The sequence below is a fragment of the Schistocerca americana genome, chromosome 4 (genome assembly GCF_021461395.2).
Source record: "Schistocerca americana isolate TAMUIC-IGC-003095 chromosome 4, iqSchAmer2.1, whole genome shotgun sequence".
In the NCBI taxonomy this organism is placed as follows: Eukaryota; Metazoa; Arthropoda; class Insecta; order Orthoptera; family Acrididae; genus Schistocerca; species Schistocerca americana.
In genome coordinates, this window is record NC_060122.1 from 20,483,787 (window position 1) to 20,511,752 (window position 27,966).

The 27,966-nt window shown below is 45.8% G+C and overlaps 1 protein-coding gene across 5 annotated transcripts in view; it reads right to left on the reverse strand.

The window, feature by feature from the left end:
• The window catches only part of LOC124613920 (neurexin-1), a 2,081,056-nt gene that overhangs the window by 509,420 nt on the left and 1,543,670 nt on the right, over window positions 1-27,966 (reverse strand). For all 5 annotated transcript variants that reach the window (XM_047142672.1, XM_047142674.1, XM_047142673.1 and 2 more), the window contains one exon: window positions 21,967-22,074. In XM_047142672.1, coding sequence (XP_046998628.1) covers window positions 21,967-22,074 — 108 coding nt within the window. The remainder of the gene's footprint in view (window positions 1-21,966; window positions 22,075-27,966) is intronic.

A 27,966-nucleotide genomic window follows, 5' to 3' on the forward strand; every position in this document is an offset into this window, starting at 1 on the left:
CGCCAAACTTGTCTTCAATGTGTTCCACAAAGAATAAAGGTTTGGTATTGGTGAAAGTATCCTGATCAGTCCTGGTGCAAACCGGATAGCGGGGGAAAGGTTTCGTCCCTAGCCGACGGGCCTGACCCTCCTTCCAGGGGGTGGCCACGGAAGGGAAGGCCGAAGGGGCAGGAGGAGCAGCACTAGAAGAATCAGTTCCACGCAGAGAGACGGCCGCAGAAGAACGGCCAGAGTTCTGGACCCGTATGCGTTTCATTTGCGCTGCATCCGCCCCGATACCACCGACTCGGATCAGGGGCTCTCCTCACGGGCGCCACCCAGCCACAGCGAGGGCCGTCTGGCACGGCGGCCATTGCTGGGAGTTCCGATGCTCCAGGATGACGAGCAAGTACAGGGCTGTACTTGGCATTCTAGATGGCCGCTAGAATCCAGAAAATACGATGTAGAAATCTAGCTTATACGGCAGTTACATTCAAGAAATGCCAACTGATTCATTAGTATAATTAATACAATAAATTGTGCACTGGGCATGATTTATGAGCAACAAAAGTGCATTTAAATTATATTTTCATCACAAAAGCATGATTGTTGAGCACCTGTTGCATGTTCCCAACTTAGAATGTCCGGTGTGCCGCGTGTTATAAAACGTGGCGGCCGATGTTGCTGGCCGCCGCCCCCAGTGCGTTCTGCCCGTGGCGGGCCGGCGCCGGCGCCGTCGCTCTGAAGCCGGCGCTGTCACGGTAGGTGCACCAAGACGTTAACCAATTGCTGTTTACGATTGCTTCTTGGTCTTAAATTCTGTCGCCTGCTTACACGAATAACAAAGCGTCAGGAACGCGTTTTCTTGTTTTAAATATGTATTTCATCGAGCAATACTAGACTTTTTTTTTCTTTACACTGTTCGAATAACCCAGAAAAGTAAGTGACGTGAAATGGCTACTTTCGTAATCCAACATTACCGTTAACGGGCCCCGGAGATCTCCGTCGGCTGCCAGGGTACGTGGTTTGCGGCCTGTTGTACGCCCTGGTCGGTAGAGTTTGAACTACTCTGTGGCAAGGCATGGAGCAGGTAGAGTGTAGGTGTTAGTGACCACTTGTACGATCATGATAGCTGCGACATCCGCATGCGTACATAGGTGATGTTACGCTCTAGAAGTCAACGCACAGGGACGGGCGCCACTGGCAACGTGCTTCGTGCGACGGCGGTGACAGCAATGGGTGTGGGCCCTGCACGTCGACTGAACGTCGGAAAGAGCCACGCGTGTGGCCGTGACGCTAGCACTGACGATGCGCGACGCTTGTGTTTACGTGCAATTGATGTAAATAGTGCCTGTGCTAAAGACAATCCAGTCACACATTTGGAAACCTTTGAAGGCGAGCCAGGCCTAACATTTATTTCCGATGACCCATGTAGTATTTCACAGATCGCTTTTTGGTGGCGAATTATTCCACATTTTCTTTACACAATCCAAACTATATCTCAGTCAGAATTTACGTAACTTTGAAGCACCGTCCGAGGTGCTAGTGTGGACTGAATTTCAGTTACTGAAATGAAACGATTTTTACCGATCATACTTGTGATGCGAAAAGTTAGAAAGGGAAGTTATCGGGAGTACTGGAGCAACAGACCCTTTTATTGAAACTCCTATCGTCAGTCAGCTGATGAGACGCAATCGATGGGAACAGTTATGGAACGCCTGGCGCTTTTCCGACAGTTAACGACAGGGTGATCCAGCAGACAGGCCCTATGAGGACCGGCCGGTTCTCCAGTATTTTGTGTATCGTCTGTAAACCTACCTAGGAGATACCACTTGATGAGATGATGCCTTGCGGAGGCAGCCTACGGTTTAGCACCTATAATCCTGGAAAGCTGGTGAAATATGGCCCACGGAAATACATAATGCGGAAGGGAAAAGACTGGACGAAACTATTTTTTTTTTATATTGACACCATACTTAAGACATCTCGCGTCATGTTTAGGAGGGCAACTACTACAATAGTGCGACAGTTGTACATAACCTTCTTGCCTCTGTGATACAGTATGGGACAACAGGAGACTTCCACCTTTGTTTTAAACTGCTGTAAGCAATCTCAAGAAAGAGTAAAGCGTGTACTGCCGGAAGGTTTTACTAGGTAGGGAAGACAAGCGAGCGAATGGTTAGGAATGTACATCTAGCTACGATGAAGAGTGCAGAAAGCAAGACAGATGAACACAGAACCACGAAAAGAAGATGAAGTACAAGTCATTCCTGTTGGAGACAGCCAGATACTGGGCTTCAACTCAGCAGCCAGAAGTGACTGGTCGAGGGGACGATGTAGGAGACGACGAAGACACCAGAAAAACTCCAACAACTCTAGCGCCTAAACCGGACCATCATCAAAGACTATCAGGGGATATGAGTAAATACAAACTAGACGCCATTGTCGGATCAGGAACCAAGAAATACCCTTCCAAGCCCTGCAAAATTTGCAGTACACGCAAGTTGAGGAAGGAAACCTGCTACATCTGCAAGGTACCTCTTCAAAGGGGAGTGTGCTTCGACAAGTACGACACACTGAGGAAGTACTAGATCATCTGGTGTGTAGGAACTCTAAGTTTGAACGTAGTATGATCAATGGAATAGAATAGTAATTACATTGTAAAATCATCCAGTCCACGGAGGGATGACTAAGACATCTGGCTACTGGATTACGACGATTATATGTACATGAAATTTAGAATTACAGTGCAATGATAGTTTATAAAACGTGGTAAGTTTTTGATCGCATTAAAAATTATTGTTTCATAATGCGGAGAAACGTTTTCTGTTCAAACACTAACATTGTAAAATACAAAGATGCGAAGCTGATGAGATGTAAAGTGATTTACGGGCAGATGCAAAAACACAATAGCTAGCCGAAATAATGTTACGTACAGAGACGTGACGGTACCGAAAGGAGATTAGAAAGTTTGTTCCCGCCTGTCGCGGCGTTCGGACGTTCCCGATATTGCTCTATGCGTGGCTACGCTTTGTTTACGTTTCGCGTACGAGTGTGCTGCTTGGTACTCTTCGCGCTCTTCCCATTATTTCCCTACTTCGGTTTCAGCACCAAAAACTGGCTCGACAGCAACGGTTTCAACTACTGCAACTACAACAACAGCAACTCCAGCAATATCACCACCAACAACAACAACAGCTGCATCACGCTAGTTAGCAAGTTAGCCATTCCAGCGACCCTTTCAGCTTCACGCTCGAAGCCTATGCTCCCGCAACTGAGCAGCAGGCAAGTGGCTGTGTGCCGACACTCTCACAGTCAACCGTTGCTGCGGTCGTACGCTCAAGTGTCAACAATCGGTAAGGTGGATCAGATGCAGCCTCTTATATTGTCTTTGTGGAGAGTTGAGATAAGAACGTTGGCAAACTCCACCCTTTGTCGGTAAACAAGTTATTATTTTCCAATAACTCGCATCTCAAGCATGACACGGCATTAATCCATCAGGCAGAAACAAAGATAGAGGGTGCTGCAGCTGCCAACTTTTTGATAGAAGTCCCTGTTTTCAAAGATCGCAGGTTTGATATCTATATTCCAAACTCCCTGCTCCATACGTATGGTATTATTCGTGATGTTGACATCAGCTCGACAGACAAGGAGACTATTGACGCAAGTATCAAACGATGCTCTAACACACGTCGTTTGCATCCTGCGCAAAAGGTGCCGATTCGAGTCTGTTTGGTGGTGTTTCACTCCCACTGCCCTGACATGTCGCTATTGTGGGGACGCGTTGTCCAGCATCACCCCGATGTCGAAACTGCCGGCGTTTCCGTCATCGGGCAAGCCAATGTAGAAGTCATACTTGTTGCAGCTAGTGTGGTGGTCCACACCTAGCCGTCTCCAACATGTTTACATTGCTCTGGTCTGCACCGCGCAGTCTCAGGCGTCCTCCACGGTTCGCGCGGCTCTCCCGTCGGAGGTTCGAGTCCTCACTCGGGCATGAGTGTGTGTGTGTGTGTGTGTGTGTGTGTGTGTGTGTGTGTGTGTGTCTGTGTGTGTGTGTGTGTGTGTGTGTGTGTGTGTGTGTTGATTAAGCAGTGTGTATGCCGAGGGACCGATGATATCAGCAGTTTGGTCCCATAGGGAGTTAACACAACACACGGACCGTTCATGCGCGGCCTTTCTCTATCAACAAGAGCTCCAGCGTGCAGAAGCCTACGCCACGTCATTGGTAGCCCGCAGCTCTCACACTCTTCTGCTCTCCGCCAGCCTCCCAGTCCCCAAAACTCCATGGATTTCCCGCCTCTACCTCTAAGGCATTCCCCGCAATCAGTTTTTCTACGCGATCAGAGCCTCTGCCGGTGTCGTCCCAGTTAGACTTGCCCCCGCAGAGTGCCGCGCATCGCTAACATGATTTCCAGTCGGCAGAAAGATCGGCTATCATCTCTGCCACGAACGGCCCATCGAAACGACCTAGCCGGCCAGTGTGGCCGAGCGCTTCTAGGCGCTACAGTCTGGAACCGCGCGACCGCTACGGTTGCAGGTTTTAATCCTGCCTCGGGCATGGATGTGTTCAAATGGTTCAAATGGCTCTGAGCACTATGGGACTTAACAGCTATGGTCATCAGCCTCCAGAACTTAGAACTACTTAAACCTAACTAACCTAAGGACATCACACAACACCCAGTCATCACGAGGCAGAGAAAAACCCTGAGCCCGCCGGGAATCGAACCCGGGAACCCGGGCGCGGGAAGCGAGAACGCTACCGCACGACCACGAGCTGCGGGCCATGGATGTGTGTGATGTCCTTAGGTTAGCCAGGTTTAAGTAGTTCTAAGTTCTAGGAGCTGATGACCTCAGAAGTTAAGTCCCATAGTGCTCAGAGCCATTTGAACCATTTTTTTGAAATGACTTAGACCAGTCTGGCAACAGGGATTCTGAGACATTCGTCACGAACATTCTGTCTCCCATCATATCCCCCAAGGCCTGCTACCATCCAACCCGTGTCCTCCTCAGTAAAAAGTCAACAGCCGCCGCCACTTTGCAGTAACAACGAATATGTCAGCGAGAAGATCGCCTCGTTTATCCTGCACCTACTGGAAGACGCGAAGACACAGCAACCTGGAACTTTACAGATACAGCCTCTAGGACAACGATTAAGGGCCCTACTTATGCCTAGCAGCTGTGAGGGGCATTAGGATCCTCCGATGGAATCCATGATCTGCCAGTGAAGGTATCTTTCAACATTAACATTGGCCGGAAGATTGCAGTGGCTGCCATCTCAGAGACGTGGTTTCAACCGCGTTCTGTTGTCTGCTTTCGAAGATCCAGGTTTATCTCTCGAAGATGATCGAGGAGACGTCGCCCTCTTCATTAATAATGAACTTTATCACACCCCAGGACAGATATTCCACGAGGCTATCGGCAGCTTTCAAGGTTTAGCAGCAAAGCTCCCCACTCCACTCGGGCGGTCTTTACAGTCGTGACTCCTTACAGCTGGCCAAGGTCGTATATTCTCTTTGAAGAGTGGTACGCATTAGTTCGGCAGTTGGAATCTCTATTCTTATTTTGTGGGGATTTTAACCCGCACATCGCTATGGGGCTGTGCCCATAATGATATGTTGGCTGATGAGATCCTTGAGATTCTCGACGAGATTAATTTTAACATCTTCAATGATTGATCTCCTACGTCACTTCTGGTACCTGGACAGAGATCCTCAGCTGTCGATTTGACTCTGTGTTCGGCGTCACCGTCATCGTTTTTTAATAGACTGCTCTTCCTTATCTTGTTATCTAACCACCACGTTCTTCTTATATCGACTTTCACTGCAACAACTATCGCAGTCTATAGGCCATCTCGTAAATGGAACGTTATCCAGTTATCGCGTCACTTACTTTTCTGGGTTATTCGAACAGTGTAAGGGAAAAAAAAGTCACGGTATGGCGCACTGATGGATGGATGACCAACTATCGCCATTCTCCATCGTGGCGTCCCCGTAAGCAAGGTACACTATGAAACTTCCTGGCAGATTAAAACTGTGTGCCGGACCGAGACTCGAACTCGGGACCTTTGCCTTTCGCGGGCAAGTGCTCTACCAACTGAGCTACCCAAGCACGACTCACGCCCCGCTTTACTTCCGCCAGTACCTCGCCTCCTACCTCCTACCTCATTCAAGGTAACCCTATGTTTCGGAATTATATCAGCGTGGCGGCATCGCATTCTATTTCACAGAAGAGGATGATACCTGGCACCAGCCGATCCCTGGTTCCCTGGTGGCACCCAGGATGTTGGTGGCGGAGACTGGATTGCAGTCTACTTAAACGACATACAACATGAGGAATTATGTTGCCTACAAACGGATGAATGCGTCCACCGAGCGCTTTCCCAAGGCCTGCAAGAGAGAACACTGGAGGAAGTTCTGCGAACAGTTTTCTGTGCACACTCCTCTTGGACGTATTTGGTCGAAGCCGGTGCCTCCAAAGCGGTTGCAGATCTGAACAGACGAGTTTGGCGCCACTGTCGCACCTCCAGCTGCTGTGCCGTAACCCATCGGTCTAGCGGTGATAGGTGCCACTGCCATTCTACGAGGTTCTCTAACCACGTCATTCTCTTTCGTCGAACTCCACTGGGCCCTGACGTCCTCACCAGATACATAGCGTGGCTATGACCACATCCACTACTCCATGATTCTTAATTTGCCAGACGATGCAAAATGTGTTCTTGTGAACATCTGCAATGACATCTGGAGGGATGGGAAAGTTCCCGATGACTCGATCACTCAGGTATTGGTGCCCATACTGAAGACAGGGAAAGACCCTGGTCAAGCGACATCGTATCTCCCGATTCCACTGTCATTCTTCATGTGTAAGACATTCGAAAGTCTCCTCAAGTTTCGCCTAGAATGGTGGCTGGAGCATGAGATCTTGCTCCCGCGGACGCAAAAAGGCTTCCGTACGGGTAGCTGTACTTATAATAATTAGACCTCGGACTTTTAGGTTCTAAAAATCTTAAATTAGGTACCTAAAATAGATTCTATCACCTACAAAAACGGGTGACCAAATCTGACATTTCATTTTCTAGAGAGATAAACAGATTGACAAAAACCCACATTATATTATAGTCCATGTCCATAATTACAGTCACAGTAAATAACTAACACTTTCTCCAGATTTTCCGTTGAGAAAATGCATCTCTTGTCTGTTAATAGAATCTTATAAGCCGAGAATGAGCGTTCCACGTCAGCAGATGTCACCGGAGCATATTTAAATGACGGTATGAGCCGCAATAGGGACCGAACACTCACGTTGTGTTGATTTACCTGATAAGATGTCAGCCACTGTGCAGCCACTTTCTTTTTGTACCACTGTCCTTCTTTTTTCACTAACTTTCATACCAATAGAACCTGGGACCAAGTTGATTTTTTTCTGTCATCTCTTCTATCAATCACAGTTGCGTGTAGATTTTCCTAAACACTCTAGAGCTTTAATAATAGGGACCAAAAATGGATAATGAAATGTATGCAATGTCGTTGGAAATTGTTAGGTCCTTTAGAAGATCTTTAGCTGAAGTAATGCTCACTGCCTCCTCCCGCATTTAAGAACAATGCTCTTAAACGCTTCCAAATGCCCGCCGTTTAAACGCTTCCAAATGCCCACCGTAATATTCCACGGCCTTTAGCCACGTTCCCCAGCAAGTAAGTATGAGTTCTGGTGGAAGTGGTACGTTGGGAAGCTCCTCTCGAAATGATTGAATTGTTTTAGCTGCTTTAGTAAAAACCTTTTTGATGGTTGAAACTAGCTTGTTACACGTGGAAATCGAGACGTATCGTCTCAGCCACACGACTCTTGGCATGGGCAAGGCATGTGATACGGAGCAAGGCGGGGTAATTTACTTTCAACGATTCAACAGGAGCAATCATGTATGCGGCTGCGTCAGTGTAGATTACAAGTACTTTATGTTATCTAGACTGTTGGGATAGAGTAATTTGAGGTTTTTATTAACAAATTGGGCATTTGTTTCCAGGTGTGTTATTTAGCTGCTTGCTGCAGATCAGATGAGGTACAGAGCGAGTGTCAGGATCTAACTCTCCAACAATCAAATTATCCACATACCGACCTTGTCTGTCAGTTGTCTCATCGACAGAGATCCACTTGTATGAATCGCCTCTATCTCCCCTTATCCTGCTCAATGTATTTTCAAGCAATGCGTCTAAACAGTTCTTTCCTAGAATGGATTCTGATGGAATGCTGCGGTGACAGTATTTCTCTAGAAAACTTTTGAGCTGGCTATGTTCAACTTCATTGAATGGTATATTTGCTGCAACAATCTCTCGACACAGGTCAAGATGAAATTCATTTTTGTTCGTTGGATTTGGTTTAGTTACAAACGTTTGTTTCAAGTTTGATTTATTTTTAAAAATTGCCCGATGTTTAATTCCTGCAACATGCTGACTTATATGCGACCTCTGTTCTTCAGAACGTACCTAAAAACAAAAGGAAATGAGAAATACTTTGTGGGAGCATTTTCGTACGAGATTACTTAGCAAAGTTAACCTACATTAAGGGTTTAGAAACAATATTTTTGCATTCGCATGTGTCTAGTCCAATTTAACTCGCAAAAAACAGCGGCATCACTGTTATCTGAGTGGGTGTAGCAGATAAAAGGTTATCATTTTATTTACGTCTTTGTTGCACACTTTGCAGTGAATAACTCATCCGTCTGAAGAGAAATCAGGAAATTCTCGTAACCACTGACGAATCAAAGATGATTTGGTGCTGGCTACTTCCGACATGCTCGACTTTCCACAAATGCAATGTCGCTGTGATGTATTTCACCACATGCAAGCAGCACGCTGATCGACTGAGTGAATGAGCAGAGTGCAGGTGTTTTGAACAGGGCGGCAAGGCGGGGGCAGCTCGCCAGCCGCCCCTTGCCCAGCCGGCGCACTCGGCGGTTCACAGCGAGCGACGGCAGGGCGGGCTGGAACAGCACGATCAGCGTTCACTCGTGCAAACACACCAGTTATTCAGTTACTGCTTTCTAAGTAGCCGGGAGGACCAGAAGGGTAGTTTTAGACATACGTATTCCATCTGAATGGGTTTTTAAAAATTAGATACACTCAGGTTCAATATGAAATTAGCTTTTTTAGGGTTCTTAAAAATGAGGTACAATCAGGTACTAACATGAAATTAGGTATTTTAGGTACTATATTTACCATATTCGATGAAATATTTGCTTAATTCTTAGCTTGAAAGACCACAAGAGAATGTTAGTTATAAAGAATTTTATTTAATTGGATTTTTAAAATTTAGGTACAGTCTGGTACTAACCTGAAATTACGTGTTTTTAGGTGGTATAAAACTAGTGTTTTCGATCATAAATTGGCGTAATTCGTGTATACACAACTTTTATTGCCTTTACTTAATGAGCAAAAAAAATAGTTTTTTACCTAAAATCCGAGGTCTAATGATAATATCACCTCGTATTCGATGGACACTGAAAAAACGTTCTTCAATAAAGGGCATTTAACGGCCTTATTTCTTGACTTTTCGAGGGTGTACGACAATATCCTGATACCTGAACTTATCAACAAACTGCAACAGCTGAATTTGCCGGTGGTCATTTTACGGATTATATACAGTTTGCTTGGTTGCCAGACCGTATATACCCGTGATCAGAACAATGTGTTGCGTGAACCCCGTCTAGTGTCTTGTGGCCTCCGTGGGGCGCGATTCTGAGTCCCTTGCTATAAGCCCTGCATGTTGCCGACATAGAGACTGTTCAACCCCACCGTCAAAGTTCTTCAGTATGCGGACGCCGTCTGCATCTAAGCCCACTCGTCGTCCGTTTGGGTGGCGCATGTGAAATGTTGGCCGCATGGTATTTCAAAAATGGGCTTACTTTGTCACCTCGCAAATCAGTTGTTGTGATATTTACGAGGAAACGGCGCAATAACTTTTCATCCTAACTTCATCTTGGCCCGTTCACATTTCCTGTTCGAGCACATACTAAGTTCCTTGGCGTCTACTTCGACAGCAAACTCACGTGGGCGCGACATGTTGCGTACCTTATCGACAATGTGGGTAAAACTGTGAATATCTTGCGTATGTTTGCCCGAGTATGGTGGGGAGCAGAACCAATTATGAAACTTCCTGGCAGATTAAAACTGTGTGCCCGACCGAGACTCGAACTCGGGACCTTTGCCTTTCGCGGACAAGTGCTACAGCACTTGCCCGCGAAAGGCAAAGGTCCCGAGTTCGAGTCTCGGTCGGGCACACAGTTTTAATCTGCCAGGAAGTTTCATATCAGCGCACACTCCGCTGCAGAGTGAAAATCTCATTCTAGAACCAATTACGCTCTTGACTCTGTATAAAATTTTGATCTGTTCTATCAGATTATGGAAGCACTGTCTACTGCACTGCAACGCAATCAACTTTGCGCAAACTCGATCTCGTCAGTTATAGAGTGATTCGTCTTGACCTCGGAGCCATGAAATCAACGCCCACCAATGCCCTGGTAGTGGAAGCAAGACGGCAGATGTTGTCTGATATTTTTCTCGTCAGTCGATTTTCGATAAATGATTGTGGCTCTCTTAAGGCGGAGGTTTGAGTCTGGAGACTCACATGGCACCTCATGACCAGAACCTAGCCACCTGAGCAGAACGCCATTACTGGTTTGCAGCTACAAGAATTGGCGCCATCTCTTTCCTTTCCTCTCGTTCTACAGGATACAACCCCCCCCCCCCCCCCCCCCCCCCCGTCTCAAGACGGATAACTTATAGTAACAGATGTTAAAAGCTGCTGCGGAAGATGGCCACGCAAACAAACGTATCTCATGTTTTTGTTTTTCGTTTAGTCTATTCTTCACTCCAGCCCCATGGCATAACTGCCGTCCGATTTCCGAACGGAGACCAATATCACTCGCGACCTGGAGCATTTTCTCAGTATACAGTGACCGCAGTACGCTCACATCTACACGGACGGTTCTATATCTGAAGCGGGTGTGGATACATCTCCTTTTTACCTTCTAGTAGCGCCTACCAAATGTTTGCGCTTCCATCTGAATCTTCTGCTTACAAGGTGTAGCTACTGGCCATCAGGGACGCTATTTATTATGGCACCCGGACATCCAAGTTAGCCCTGATAGCTACAGACTCTCAAAGTGTGCTGCCGAAATTGCAACATCCCGCGTTTGATAAAGAGACCAACAGAAATGTTCTGGACGTCTTGTCGGCCATAAGAGAGGGGCACTCTGAGAGCATTGCTGTTCAGTTACTCTCGATTAAAGGACAACATGACACTCTTCTTCATGAAACTGCTGACCGCCTTGCCAAGAGAACTATTGCCCAGCGCCGATCTGTTTTGCAGATCTCACATCGACGACACAGAAGGCTGCTTATCACGCTTGGAAGTGCGCACGGCATGTTCTCAGCGCTCTAAGGGTCGCCACCTGGCGGCCATATAAACGAACATTTGATCTCGACCACGGTTTGCCTCTGTGCAGCGTCATAGACGCCGTGTGACTTCTATCATTCGCATCTGGCTGCGACACGGGTCTTACTCCGCGCACTTAAATCGATCGAAGATTATCACGTCTGGACACGGCGATAAGGACACAACGGCAGTAGCGCATCTTAACCACATCATTTCGCAGGTTCCAAGTATGCGACTTGACAGACTTGTATAAGAAATTAGTTGCGAGAGGTTACCCACTTCCTACCAGTGTTCCTTTTTTACTCCACAGTTTTGATAAATATAGCTTGATCACAGACTACTTGAAAGCCGTCTGCATCGAAAATTAATTTATGAGTTGCTAAGGTCTTCATTTCCAAATGGCATCATCCCAGTACGTAATAGTGTGCGTGATTTTGTGTTTTAATTTGCGTACGGACCTCTGTTCGTTCTACATTTTCATTATTTGTACCCAGAAAAGGACCGCAACTTGCCCGGAAAGTAGGAGGCTCTGAACGCGGTGTGCTGGTGAGAAGGACTGCGGATGCTCCAACAACAACTGTAATGTCCAAATTTTTACACTCGCAAATAATTATATTATTTTTTAATTTTCTGTTGGACGCTCAAACAATGTTTTTCACTTACGATCTGATCTCCAGAAAACCGAATGTAAAACGTTAAAACCGAATTACAGACACGGATTTTAAAAATCGTATATCTTCTACTCGACAAAACATCCTTTAAAATAAAACACGGTCTATACCCATGTATGAGCATATGGTATAGGTAATGTGCATAGGATACGTTGTCATTTTGTGTGTGTACAAGGGGGACCAAAACTACACCGACTAAATTTCGAAGGTCGTCCTGCGATAATTTCGGAGTATTCTGGTATAGGGGGCCCATGGTCTCCAGCAGTTCGTTACAGACTAATTGCGTAGTCGATTTCTTAGTTTCAAATAGCATTGCTGTCCTGTTGTTCAGTTGAACTTTGTATCCCCTGCTTCACTAAACTGTAAATGAAACACCCGATACAAATTAAAAGCTCATCCGAAGTGTGTTGCTTAAGTACAGTCCGGAATACGAGTTTGTCGTAAGTCGATTTCTTCGATTTCACTAGCATTACTGTCCTGTTCTTCACCTGAACGATGTATCCTCCGCTTCAGTAAACCCTAAGTGGAACACGGGATACAAATTGTAGATGTGCTGTTTATTTCGTCTCCGCTATTACTAACAGTCTTTTCCTACGTACATATCAGTATTACTGATGACAGAAAGACCTACGTATGTAATATATGTATACCAGACTTCCGTTGTCCTCGATATATGTACACTGGTAACGAGAAGGTGGAAATACACGTACGTTAGCCGGCCGTAGTGGCCGAGCAGTTAAAGGCGCTACAGTCTGGAACCGCACGACCGCTGCGGCCGCAGGTTCGAATCCTGCCTCGGGCATGGATGTGTGTGATGTCCTTAGGTTAGTTAGGTTTAAGTAGTTCTAAGTTCTAGGGGACTTATGACCACAGCAGTTGAGTCTCATAGTGCTCAGAGCCATTTGAACCATTTGAACACGTACGTCACATTTGCAACCTGTACCTCAATTGAACTACACGGAGACAAGAAGACGACACATGCATGTACAATTTGCATCCCGTACTTCACTATGGGGTACAGTTTTCTTGTTGCCTTGGACGCTAATAGTATCCCATTCGTTACTTGAGCTGTATAGCTATACGCAGCGTTTGTATCTCGCTCGCCAATTGACATATATAGTGTCAGTGTAAAGGCGAAGTGAAGGACGGGATACAAATTTTAGTTGTGTCGGGGGTTTCGCCTGTAATATAGCAAGTACACATTCGAAAATGTCGAACTGATACTAGTGCTGGGAAACGAAAGAAGATCGACAGCTGAGAAATTTCTATTACGTACTTCACAACACGAAAATACACATATTGGTGGAATAAAACTGTGAAATATGTCAAAATTGTGAAATACAGTGAAAGAAGCAAATGGAAAAGTGAGCTTACCGCACGGAAATATCGAGGAATAACCGAAGCTCGTCTAGACAGACAGTAACGAAAATTACATACCCACAAACAGGCAAATCCATTTCTATACACGAAATTAAGACACTAAAAATTGTTGTACAATAACAAACTAATACTCCAAATTACCTCAATATCATTACGAATAATTATTTTAATGTACAATGATAGCGCTTATCCGGAACACAGAACTGTTTTATTATCTATGCCTCGAAGTGAAGACCTTACTATCTATGACTAATGTATGACGTCATTGGTCAAAGCCGACGGGTTGTATCCCCTGCTTCACTAGACCCGACACCTGCATAACAGTGACAATGCCAGCGGTACGCGCTGTGTGTCTCGAAGGGAAACGAACTTGTCCCACTCACCACTAGTACTCGCTGCTGACAACGCCAAAGCCTAGTTCGCTCTCGGTCCTCGAGCTCGCGTTCAGTTCTGCTCGGTCCAGTCTCGGACTGGTTTCTCCAGCAACGTTAGTGGCACGTTTTGTGCACAAAAGTATGGAAAGGTTTACTCATGAGGAATAGGCCGAAATGCATCTCGTCATTCACTGAGTGCGATGGAGAAAGGGCAGTTAGACGATTTGCTCAGTTGTTTTCACAGCGTCGGCCGCCACTTAACGGCAGTTTTGCATGTGTTCACAGGCGCCCACAAATAACCTGATCATTTCATCTTATTACGTTCTGTTGATTACATACTTCAGGCCTTTTCACTGTTGTATAACTATTTTCACAGCAGCAGAGACAATTCTCATACTAAAGTCCAGGAAGTTTGTGACGAGTGACCGGAGCAGTTCTGGTTCATCCTATGTAGGTGACATGAGTCGTGCATAGCTTCTTCTCCCACTCCTAGCGCTACATGTGCGCGCCCTCTCTATTATGTGACTTAAAAACCTGAAAAACATTTTCTTTGTATCAAGAATTCTACATCTACATGCATACTCTGCAAACCACTGTGACATACATGGCAGAGGGTAGTTTCCATTGTACCAGTTATTAATGTACCTAAACGTTCCATTCACGTATGGAGAGCGAAAAGAATGACCGCTGAAACGCCTGAGTGGGCGCTGTAGTCCCCGTAGTTTGAAGCTGTCCTCGCGAGCCCTCTACGGGGGGCGGGGGACGGTTGTAGTATATTCCTATAACAGTCTGCCTCAATCTTCAAGCATCTCGCAGTTCAGTTTCATCTGCATCTCCGCGACAGACTTCCACTGGTCAAACACATCTGTGACCATTAGTGCTGCTGGCTTCCTCTTTTCCCCTGTTAATCTTATTTGGTACGGGTCCCACATACTTGAACACTATTCCAGGATGGGTCGCCGAAGTGATTTTTACGAAATATAGTTCGTAGACTGGTATCGTTTCCCACCATCTTAACGATAAACCGATGTGTGGCCCAGCCTTTACCTACGACTGAGCCTCTGTAATCGTCCCATGTCATAGCCCTACAAATTGGTACGCCCAGGTATTTGTGTGAGTTGACCGATTCTAACTGTGGCTGGTTGATATTTTAGTCAGAACATTCCACGTTATTTTAGTTTTGTGAAGGGTGCAATATTAAATTTCTGAATATTTAAAGACGGTTTCTACTCTTTTGACAACTTGTGAGCTTTTTTCAGGTAGTTTTTCATAACTGTATATGAGAAAACTCTGAGGTTACTGAAATATTATCTGCAAGGTCATTACCATAGAACAGGGGTTCCCAGCAAAATTTTCTCGAGGACCCCCTCATCGAGCATGATTGGCACCTTGTCATATCACAGTATCAAGTACCTTAAAAAGGCAAATTAAGAGTCTTTTTTTACGTTTTCTATTTTTGGTTCTTAGAAAAAACATTGACATATTCATTATCGAAAAAATATTGAGCGGCCAAAACAAAAAAAATCTGTTATCATACGAAATATATTTAATATATTTTTTATTGTAATAGCATCTTGCGGACCCCTCTGGCATAGCTCGCGGACCTCTGGGGGTCCGCGGACCACCTGTGGGGAACCACTGCCATAGAACATTAACAACTGGATTTCCAACACACTCGAACTTAATTCGGCATCTGCTGACGACTCTCCATCCAAGACGACCTACTGCGTCCCATCCTACCAAAAAATTCTCAAAGCAGTCACAAATTTCTCTTGGTACCCTATACAATCATACTTTTGGTAATAAACGTAGATATGATATTGAGTCAAATGCTTTTCGAAAATCGAGAAGTATATATATATGTGTGTGTGCGTTGATGAATGGCTTTCCGAATGTCACGTGAAAAATCTGAGTGGTTTCACATGGTCCATGGTGTTTGGCATGGGGGAGATATCTCATTATGCTTGAGCTCAAAATCCTTTCTAAGATTTTACGACAAATGGATCTCAAGGGGACTGGACGTTAGTTTTGTGGTTCACTTTCGATACGTTTCTTGTAGATGGCTGTGAGCTGTGCCTTCTTCCAATCACTGGGCGCCTTTGTTTGTACGAGAGATCCATAGCGGATGATAGTTAAAAGGGGACTAACTGAGACCGAGACCTGATATAGTACAGATTTCGTCCAGTGCTACGGCTTTGTTAACTTTAACGACATCAGCTCTTCCTCAAAACCAACATCTATATCACTTCTCGTTGCAGTGGTGCGAGAGTTATGTGAGAGCAGTCATCCTGGATAATTGTGGATATCATTGTCGGTACCGCAAAGTGGAAGAACACGAGCTCCATAAAATTGGACATAAAGTAAGATACACTTTAAATGAACAGTGTGTTCACCACAACTTGCGTAACGTCATATCTTACGTGGAAATAGAAGAAACAAATTTTAATGTAACAAATCGATACCGTTTTTCATATTAGCACACCGTATGCATGGTAATGTAACCGTCGCAGTGCCACTGAAGGGGAATAATGAACCCTTCATCAAAGAAAACGAAATAAATAGAATTCGAATCAAGATGTGTTGCCAGCATGAGTAACTCAGAAGCAGATATCCTCGGTGTAGCGAAGCAACTCAAATCACTTGATAAAAGTTACCTTCCGGTCCAGACTGTATACGAATTAGGTTCCTTTCAGAGTATGCTCATGTAATAGCTCCATATTTCGCAAATCATCTACAACTGCGACAAAGATCCGTACCTAAATACGAGGAAGCTGTACATGTCACACTAATACTCAAGAAAGTAAAAATGAGTGATCCGCTGTATTACAAACCTTTATCATATTAAAAGAATCTTCCGTCGGTTCTTGGTAGAACAACATTATAATAATAAATGAAAAGCACCAGAACAAAAGCAAACTGGTGCTTTTCATTTAGTACAAACCTTTATCGTTGGCGTCGATTTGCAATAGGATTTTGGAACACATACTCCAACAAAATGATTTATTGATACGGAATCAGCAAGTACTCAGTATCATTGTTCTTGTGCAACACAACTAACTCTTTATTCTCATGAAGAAATGAATGGTATCACCAGAGGATCACAGACTGATTCCATATTTGTAGATTTCCAAAAGGCTTTTGATACCATTCCTCGCAAGTGACTTCTAATCAAATTGCTTATCTATGGAGTATCGTCTCAGTTGTGCGACTGGATTCGTGATTTTCTGTCAGAAAGATCACAGTTCATGGTAACCGACAGAGATATAGTCATCGAGTAACACAGAAGTGATGTGTGGCGTTCCCGAAGGATGTCTTATATGCGCTCTGCTATTCCTAATTTCCCAAAAATTGGAGACAAACTGAGAAGCCATCTTATATTGTTTGAAGATGATGCTGTCATTTGCTGTTTAGTAAGGACATCAGAATATTAAAACTAATTGCTAAACGACAAAGACGAAATATCTGTTCGGTGCGAAAAGTGGCAATTGTGACCCTAAAAATGAAAAGTGTGCGGTAATACACATGCGTACTAAAAGGAATCCGTTAAATTTCGATTACACAATAAATTGCGCAAATCTAAGGGCTGCCAGTTCAATTAAGTATCCAGGGATAAGAGTTACGAATACCTTTAATTGGAACGATAAAATAGGCAATGTTGCGAGAAAGGCAACTGCATTTTATTGGCAGAAAACTTAGAAAATGCAACGAACATTATCAGACACTTGTGCTTCAACCTCCCACTGGGGGTCTGGAGCGTATGTTTGCCCTTATTATTAGTTACTGCCCCCCCCCCCCCCCTCCCTGTCAGGGATTTTCTCTGCCTCGTGATGGCTGGGTGTTGTGTGCTGTCCTTAGGTTAGTTAGGTTTAAGTAGTTCTAAGTTCTAGGGGACTGATGACCATAGATGTTAAGTCCCATAGTGCTCAGAGCCATCTGAACCATTTTTAACCCCCCCCCCCCTCCCTCTCAGCCGACGCCTCACTGATTCACAATTAATGGAATGATGCTTTACATGAGTGTCTTGTTATTTGAATTTATGTTTCTTGTTTCGTATAGCCACTCTGAAAGTATGTGTTAGATTCCTGTACAACAAATGTTACTACAGTCTCCAGTGTTTACTCGTTGCCTAATTCATAGAGTTGTTGTTGTGGTCCTCAGTCCTGAGACTGGTTTTATTCAGCTCTCCATGCTACTCTGTCCTTTGCAAGCTTCTTCATCTCGCAGTACCTACTGCAACCTATGCAACCTACATCCTTCTGAATCTGCTTAGTGTATTCATCTCTTCGTCTCCCTCTACGATTTTTACCCTCCATGCTGCCCTCCAATATTAAATTCGTGATCCCTTGACGCCTCAGTGCATGTCTTACGAACCGATCCCTTCTTCTAGTCAAGTTGTGCCGTAAATTCCTCTTCTTCCCATTTCTATTCAGTACCTCCTCATTAGTTACGCGATCTACCCATCTAATCTTCAGCATTCTTCTGTAACACCATGTTTCGAAAGCTTCTATTCTCTTCTTGTCTGAACTATTTATCATCCATGTTTCACTTCCATACACTCGATACAAATACTTTCAGAAAAGACTTCCTAACACTTAAGTTTATACTCGATGTTAACATGTTTCTCTTCTTCAGAAACGCTTTCCTTGTCATTTCGACCATCAACAGTTATTTTGCTCCCCAAATTGGAAAATGCATCTACTACTTTGAGTGTCTCATTTCCTAATCTAATTCCCTCAGCATTACGTGATTTGATTCGACTACAATCCATTTTCCTTGTTTTGGTTCAAATGGCTCTGAGCACTATGGGACTTAACATCTATGGTCATCAGTCTCCTAGAACTTAGAACTACTTAAACCTAACTAACCTAAGGACAGCACACAACACCCAGTCATCACGAGGCAGAGAAAATCGCTGACCCCGCCGGGAATCGAACCCGGGCGTGGGAAGCGAGAACGCTACCGCACGACCACGAGCTGCGGACCCTCGTTTTGCTTTTATTGATGTTTATCTTATATTTTCCTTTCAAGACATTGTCCATTCCGTTCAACTGCTCTTCCAGGTCCTTTGCTCTCTGACAGAATTATAATGTTATCGGCAAACCTCAAAGTTTTTATTTCTTCTCAATGGATTTTAATTCCTACTCCAAACTCTTCTTTTGTTTTCTTTACTGCTTGTTCAATATACAGATTGACGAACGTAGGGGATAGGCTACAATCCTGTCTCACTGTCTTCCCAACCACCGTTTCCCTTACATGCCCCCCAATTCATAGAGTAACACCCCGAAAATCAATGCAGATCACTGAGTTTGCTACATACGAATTCAAGATTGGCAGTCTGACTAATCTATTTGTACTGTTCTGCTTATGAACAAAGCGAAACTAGAGCAGTAAAAATGTATATACGTACCGTTAACACTACAGCTGCCCCTACCGACGTCGTCTTATGCAACCCGAAACGTGATATATGGCCTTCAAAAACCTCGCTCACTATATGCAGACTATCAATCCTACAGCAAAAATGAACAGGACCTTTTTGTAGGTAATCTGAAGTAGTTAAATATTGTACTGCGATACGTTATCGCGGGAGGTCATCGTTCTCGAGTCATTCAAGAAAAATGTACAAACGTGACCTTCAAACGCACCTCCACCCCCACACGCATTCCTCACCAGTCACGATTTCTAGTATGCTGCTCGTGGCTCTCCCTGCTACCACTGTACAAAATTTTCCGACAATACGTACTACTGCCGATATTCGACCTTTTTCGGCCTCTACTGATTGGGCTATTACGACACCAAGACAGTCTACTACTTGGTTGGAATTATTTATTTCAACGTGGCCGTGAGGGTAATGAAAGAAAAACGACTTTTGTAAACGTAAAGGTAAATACAATTACGTCGAAAATTCGGTCCCAACTGAGCCCTTGAAAGCATAATAGTTTCGTAGTCCGAAGGCCTGACGAATGCACGACGAATTGTTTATTTTATGCTATTAAAATCTCAAAATAGTCAGGTAAAATGTAGGCAAACCTAAAATTTACCATCTGTAAGCGTTCGACTAAGCCGGTGGCGTAATGAGCGCAGTGGAAAGGTCGAATGTGGGGAATAAATTCCTGCAGCCGCAAATTTTTGTACAGTGGTAGGAGAGACTGCCATGAGCAACATACTAGAAATTCTAACGTGAGGTGGCTGAGCGTGAGACGGGGATGAGGGGGGGGGGGGGGGGGGGGGGGGGGAGAGAGAGAGAGAGAGAGAGAGAGAGAGAGAGAGAGAGAGAGAGAGAGAGACAGAAAACGAAAATCTTGTGCGTGGTTTTTGAAGGCAATATATAAAATTTCGGGTTGCATAAAACGGCATCGACAGGGTCAACTGAATAACCCAATATACCATTGCTCTAACCAGTATAATTATTCCGTTTGTCAGGTCGTTTTTACTAAACGCACTTTTTAAGGAGCTTGTGTATCATCTCTGCGTGTCATTGTTTCTCCCTCTTTCTCTGACATACACATAAATAACACATATATAGAAGACCTTCCGCGCAATGTTTATTGTGAGGATGATTAACCAAACAGCCCAGGTATTTTGTATTGTATTGTATGGAACTGGGAACCTAGAAACGACGGAGAGGCTTCGTTCCCGCCGTAGCCCTCAGTGGTTCACAACCCACAGCAGGCCACAGCAGTCCACCCACCCCACCGCCGCCCCACACCGAACCCAGGGTCATTGTGCGGTTCGGCCCCCAGTGGACCCCCGGGAACGTCTCACACAACACGAGTGTAACCCCAATGTTCGCGTGATAGAGTAATTATGGTGTACGCATACATGGAGACAGTGTTTGCGCAGCAATCGCCGACAAAGTGTAACTGAGGCGGAATTAGGGGAACCAGCCCACATTCGCCGAGGCAGATGGAAAATCGCCTCAAAAACGAGCCACAGACTGGCCGGCACACTGGGCCTCGACATTAATCCGCCGGGCGGATTCGTGCCGGGGACCGGCACGCCTTTCCGCCCGGAAAGCAGTGCGTTAGACCGCGCGGCTAACCGGACGGGCATGTAATTTGTGCTCCAGTGCGTGGGTAGCATCACAACGATGCGGCTCTGTGACAACGCAGTTGTGTTGGGCGTAAATCGAGGACAAGCTCGTAAAAATGTGTTGCCATTATCGTCAACTTTAGAACTTGGGAGTTGATGATCTGCCGTGTGTTGAGGTGTTTCATGATGAGATTAAGTGAAACTGGGGCTGAAAGGCAGCCAAACCAGAAGCGTTTCATCGAGGCAATGCGCCATTTTCCCCATTAGATGTCATACTCGTCTCTCCAGGGATCGAAATTTTGTCTCCACATGTTTTGGATTATGATTGGTGGAATAGCTGTTACAATTGTCGTACAGTCATCGGGAAAGAGCGTTGCTAACCCGAGAGAGAGTTGAACATGTTTGCTTTTTATTCCGTAAATAAAGACTACTATTTTTTCATTTCTACACACTATGATGGTAAAATATCTAGCTCATATGTAAAAGAGTTTCGTCCAAGCGTTACTGATCTAGTACAGAAGCAATACAAGATATCCTCAAATTTTTAGTGTAAGAAACTGCAATTGAAACGAAATTCAGAAGTTGTTCACAGAAGTGTGTTTTATGTGTAAGATATGCATATAAAAAGTAAACTGGGATATATAATCACTTTTGGGAAAAATATACAGTTATTTTGCTCAGCTGTAAAATTTAGAAAGTTAGATTTATGGCGTTTCTTCACTCAAGCCATTATTTATTACTTTAGATCGTGAAAGTAGAATTTCAGTTTAATTATTTTGATGCTGCATGCATTATGTTGGTGAAGTCTGAGTGCGATATCTCTAAAAATTATTCATTCTCTGGTGACAATGCGACTATGTACTGACAACTTAATGTTTGTTTCAACAGAGTAAAGGATGTTTGACTTACTTGAAGGATGTTGACTTACGAGTTATGGTGTAATAAGATACACTTCAACACGGATAGTCTGTAATCCTAAAAGGGTGAATAAAGTGTGTGGTGCCAGATTGCAAAATAAAAGTCTATTAGTTGGCAGGCGCGTTTTGCAGCAGACGGCAGCGGCGTGCGTGTGGTGCAGGGCAGAGCAGTGCGTGTGAGGTACTCACGTGCGGCGCGCTGGCCCCGCTGCTGTACAAGATGAGGCCGTTGGGCTCGTTGGTGCGGATCTTGAACGAGATGGAGCTGGACCGCGACGACTCCAGCGAGGGCAGCACCTGCGGGGCAAGACAGAGACAGGGTGCGCCTGAGTGAGTGAGGCGGCCGTGGTTTTGCCGGGGTGCCTGCCGACGTCGTTCGGCGCGCTCAGCGTCGCGCCGGCAAACTACTTCCAGTCGTTAGACGGCCCACCAGCAGGTATGTTAGAATAAAGAGGGCATCCGTCAGTTTCATATGGCAACCGTCAAAAAATGGAAGAGCCCAATATACTGTTCCTTCGCCACGAGTGTAAGAAAACGTAAGAGCTAAAAACATCTACATCTACAAGGGGAACAAAATGAAACAGGTCCGCAAAATATCTCACGCACCTTAGGTAGGCAACCCTTCTTACACCGTACATCCGAGACGGATATTTTCCGGGCCAGTTTTAATTCGTCCTTTCCCCCCCCCCCCCCCCCCCCCTTCCCCCTTATCCGTTATACATCTATGTTTCGCACTTACTGTATCTGGCAGAGGAGACTCGGTATGCTGCTTCCTTTCTTATTCCAGTCACTGTTCGTAAGCTTCGGTTACAAATCGGCTCTCTCCAATTTTACTTTCATGGTGTTTTCGCGAATTATATGCAGGAGGAAAAATTATGTCTACGGATGTGTGTGCTCTACGAATTTTAACAGTAAACGTTAAAGTGACATAAAACATCTCTCTTCTGGCGCCTGCCACTGGAGTCGGATGACCATCTCCAGCCGCGAGTAGTGGCCACCGATGACCTCAGCATTTGAACATTTTGAACCATTTCGCGCACACTCGAGTGCTCGATAAACGAACTTGTGAAGAAGCGTGTTGTTTGTCTTTGGATTTCTCTGTTTTCTCTATCAATGCTACCTGTGAGAATCGGACGAACGAATGTTTTTGTAAGTTTTGTAAGTTTCGTCCGTCGTGGTAGGACTACACTTCCTCGGGATTCTTCTGACTTCTGCCTTTCTTATGATTAGTTTCGAGAGGTAATTTAACTTTCTATCGCTCCGTACGAATACTCCGTGGTACTGAGTGGGCTTCACTGTTTCCAGTCTTCCTGTCAGTATATGTGCAAAAGTCACGTCTTTCTACTTCGAGGTTCGACACTGAATCCCTGCACCGTGCGTCACCCTTAACCGCGTCTTCCTGCATTTCGTTGCAACTCCCTAACAGAGCGACTTCTCTACACACGGCAGAAACATCCGCCAATCGTCTTACGGAGCTTCTGACGTTATTCTGACAAATTATTTATATATATTCCTATAATACTCCCGTGGGGTACACTCGAATCCACTCGGGCGTCTGGAGGCTTCTCCCCGACAACAACGACATGCCGCGTTAAAAGTCTTGCTTTTAGCCTAGTTTTCAAAGAACAGACGATATTTGTATGTAGAACATACGCATTTACTGTCTTTTAAAGGAAACAAATACTATGTTAGTTTGTACCTGCTTATTTAGCAGTTTAATTATTTAATACAAATTTTACAGCAGTTGGGATTCTGCGTACTTCCAGAATTCTCTAAATTCACCAGATTCTGTTTACTTTATAACAACAGAACTACGCACAACAGCTAAGGTGACGCGTCAGTTATTACTACAGTAGCGACTAGGTACACGAGCGGGTCTGCTGTCCACGGTGTCACTACGCTACACAAGTGTAACTCAGAAGGTGTAGTGAGAGTGTCAAATGCAAGAACACAGAAATAGGACCAGTAAGCTACTGTGGGACCAGTTAATTAAGGACTTCACTCAATTCTACAGTTCTAGATTTCTGGACAAATCACCTAAAAAGCAAAACCAAGCCGTGCCGCAGGGCGCAAATTTTTGGGTGTAGAAATGTGTCTGCGATATACACCCAAGTCCCGCCTCTTTCCAGAATTAGACACAAGATTCTGTGCATAGTAGTAACGTGTTATCTATTGTACATTTCATAATAGTGCGTAAGAATTGCAACTTTGGGAGGATATTAATTTTGTAAATATGAATAACTTAACCTTTTTATTGTTTTGAGCCGTCATTCCGTTAGCATGTTGGAACTAAGTCACCGTTTGCCTTCATCTTCGATGAGTGTCTAAGCTCACATCGTGTTAGTTACAGGCACACAAGTCAGTTACTGTAGATTTGCATAAGAAATGGCCTAAAACCGACGAGTCTAGCGGGCGGCATCCATCTCTGCTCTTGGCCACTCCATTCTGCACGAGACCGCCACTCCAGCGATATGCCAGTCCTGTTCCAGCAGCGCTCTCTTTGCCATACGACGCTCACCAGACACGAAATTCGCCACGAGTGTGTATTTGCACATTTTTGTACTTACAAGTTTAAAAACAAAGGCAGGCCCGGAGATGAAGCTGAAAACCTAGACTTGCTTCGTGAAGCAGCGCTGCTTCCCGACGCCTAAGAAGGCGTTCCTTTTATATATAGTTCAGAAATGAGTTTTTCAATTACGATTGAAACTGAATAGGAATGTGTTGAAATGCTACAATGGTTGTATCAACAGACTTTTCTTTTAGCTCTAGATTGGGCATTCCTTCATGTTAAACTCGTATGTCGTTCGCGCTACTAATAGGAAGGTGAGAATTCTTTTACTCAGTGACACGGTCGTTTAGACGGTTACTAAAACATACTACTGGTGACAGAAGATGTTTTCAAGTCATCAGTCGTCTTCATTCTTTGTCTATCTTTCCACCGGTACGTATCTTCTGTGGCCACAGCCCACCTCCCTGGTGACCTGCTCCACAGACTGTGGTCGCGGTCCGCGTCCAGTACTTTCCCCCCTCTACTGTTCTGTTCTCTCCGTGGCCGCGGCGGTGTAGCAGGCAACGTGACTGAAGGCCGACATCCGGCGGCTGGTGTGGAGCAGCAAGCAGCGAGGGCGCCGTAGTATGTGGTGGCGTTCTAAAACTCGCCAGCCGTCAACGTTTACACACTCGCGCCCTGCCTAGGACCGCCTCTGCCACAGGTGCACCGCTGTCACCTCCGACGCGCACCGTTTCGTTTGTGATGCGGCTGCCTGCTGTCGACACCGCACGTTGGGATTCTTGCTGCGAATGATGCCTCTGCCGGTAGAGCCCACCGAACGTATCCATCCTGACCTCACTTACTACACTGCTACTCGACGTAATGCTACGGTGTGGGTTAACGATGTGGCGTTGTCACAGTTCTTTTAGTGAGGCCATGCAGAGCTGTTACATTTTTGGCACTGCTTAACGAGCAACTACCCGGTTTTAGGGCGCAAGGCGTGGTACGGTTAGCTCTTTGTGAATCACTTGCGGTCGTCGTTGACGCATCCTGCGTGGCATAGGGGCGTTCCAGCCGTGAGGCAGCCGTGGAGAGTGAGCAGTGCCCACCGCCACGGTGAATGCAGCCTGGTGGGTGGCGTTGCGGCCGCGTGACGCGCTGGCAGCCGTGTGCGTGAGAGGGGGGCTCAGCGAAGACATGGGGAGATACACGCAGCTAAGCGACTTTGACGAAGCACAGATTACTGTTGCGCAATGTGTGGAAGAGAATGGGAATGAGTATCTCAAAAACGGCGAAGCTGATCGAATGTTCACGTGATACTTTCGTTAGCATCTACCGAAAGAGGTAGAAGGACAGCGAAATTACCACGACTCCTCACAGAATGTGGCGTTCGGAGGCTTGTCTGCTCTGTAAAGTAGGATAGGTGGTGATCTGCGACATCTGTGCCGCTACAGCACAGTGCTGGTGCGTGCGCGACTACTTCACACCACACGGTTCATCGTACATTTTCGAACACGGAGCCCCGCAGCAGACCACCCCCACATGCTCACATGTTGACACAGTTACGAGTGCAGTTCGAGGGGTACCATCGGGATTCGAAAGTCGATCAATCTTCATGAGAGTCACAAATGGTTCAAATGGCTCTGAGCACTATGGGACTTAACTTCTGAGGCCATCAGTCACCTAGAACTAGAACTACTTAAACCTAACTAACCTAAGGACATCACACACATCCGTGCCCGAGGCAGGATTCGAAGCTGCGACCGTAGCGGTCGCGCGGTTCCAGACTGTAGCGCGTACAACCGCTCGGGCACTCCGGCCGGCTGGGAATCACATTTTTGCCACGACAGGTCGCTGGTCGAGGTGGAAGGGAAGGTGCCTCCGTCGTGCAGAGCGCCACGAACACGGGCTGGCGGCAGGCGTTACTCTCCTTCGCTAACAAGGCACCAGCATCCCTTCGTGCTCGACGTCTTCCCTAACGGCTATGTTATCTTTCAGCAGTATAATGACCAGCGTCCCGGAGCCAGAACAGTGCTACAGTGATTTGAGGAGTGTTATACTCAACTCACGTTGATGCCTCGGCAACCAGTTGCGCCTGATGTGAATTCTGAGGAACCCATCTGGGTCGCTATTGGGCGCCGGCAGCGGGTAGGAAAAGCAGCGGCCCGTTATTTACACGAATTACATGACCTATGCGGAGACACGTAATGATACATATCTTCGAAAATCTACCAACAGACTGTCGGATCCCTGATCCGTAGAATCAGTGATGTATTTTCTCCCCAAGACGGACAAAGAAGCCATTAAGCTTGTAGTTTTGCCTCGTCAGTGTATTCGGTGGCTGTAGAGCCGTCTCGCCGCTACGGATAGCCTCGGAAAAAATTTCACCTTTATAACCTTTGATTTCTCTCTCTCTCTTCTCTCTTTTTCTTTTTTGTTCGCGGTGGGAGCCCGAAGTGGTAGCTAAAATCTTTCACAGTTAGCTTTTCACGTGAATGTCGTGTGACTCGGGGCCCCCTGTCGGGTAGACCGTTCGCCGGGTGCAAGACTTTCGATTTGACGCCCCTTCGGCGACTTGCGCGTCGATGGGGATGCAATGATGGTGGTTAGGACAACACAACACCCAGTTCCTCGGCGGAGAAAATCTCCGACCCAGCCGGGAATCGAAACCGGGCCCTTAGGACTGACATTTTGTGGCGCTGACCACTCAGCTACCTGGGGTGGACAACTTTTCAGTTGAAAGCGGCGGTCGCATTGGACAGTTTTTGTTTGGAGTTTAGACAGATTCTGCGGGTAGTGTCGATGTTAGGGGCCAACGGCCGAAGTGGAAGAGCTCTAGAGAGGGGAAAGAAGAATCAGTGAAGCGCGAATCTGGAAACCGAGAGGTGACATTTAATCTCGATCGGAGTAAAGAAGTAATGAAGCGAAAACGTATAGGGGGGAAGAAACGAAGTGCGAGGTGGAATCCTCGTCGGAGTCCACTCAAGCTGCCATCAGACGGACACCGCCGGCGGCGCTCGCCACGACGGGCCGGCAGCCAGGCAGTCAGGCAGGGCCCGGCCGCCTGCCGCCTCCAGCCCTCCGCGGCTCCAGCGTCACACACTGTCTCTTCCGTACTGCTCTGCGCAGGTGTCCCAGTAACCTGTCTGCTCTTCTGATAAGAGTCCGCCACAGACTTCATTCGTCATCCATTCGTTTCAGTAATGCCTCATTTCGTATTTTACTTCTCCACTTTGACAACGTCACGTTTCAAACCGCGCAGTTTCATTTTTTTCCACCAGATTAATGGTGGCACACGTTTCATTTCCGTACAGCACAGTGTAACAGGCGAATAGTATCGGGAGTTTGATTCCCAGTTCTATATCGAAATCCGACACTAGCGAAGCTCATTACTGAGGAAAGCTTTCTTCGTGTGTACCGATCTAACTCAGCTTCTTAGGGTCACTTCTTCACTCTGCTACGTCGTTCCCAGTTTTGATGTTAACTATGTCATTTCCTTGCTATTCTCTTAATCATTGTAGTTTTACGTTGATCGCCTATAAGCCGTATCCTCCCCTCCGTATGCTGCCCATGTATAACACAGCTGGTGTCCTAAGCCTTCCTTACTTGCTGCGAGGAAATCTGAGCCGCCAGTCAACCTTACCACAGCTACTCGTTCCCTCTGTTCCTTATCTCCTTTTACGATTTTTTTTTTTACT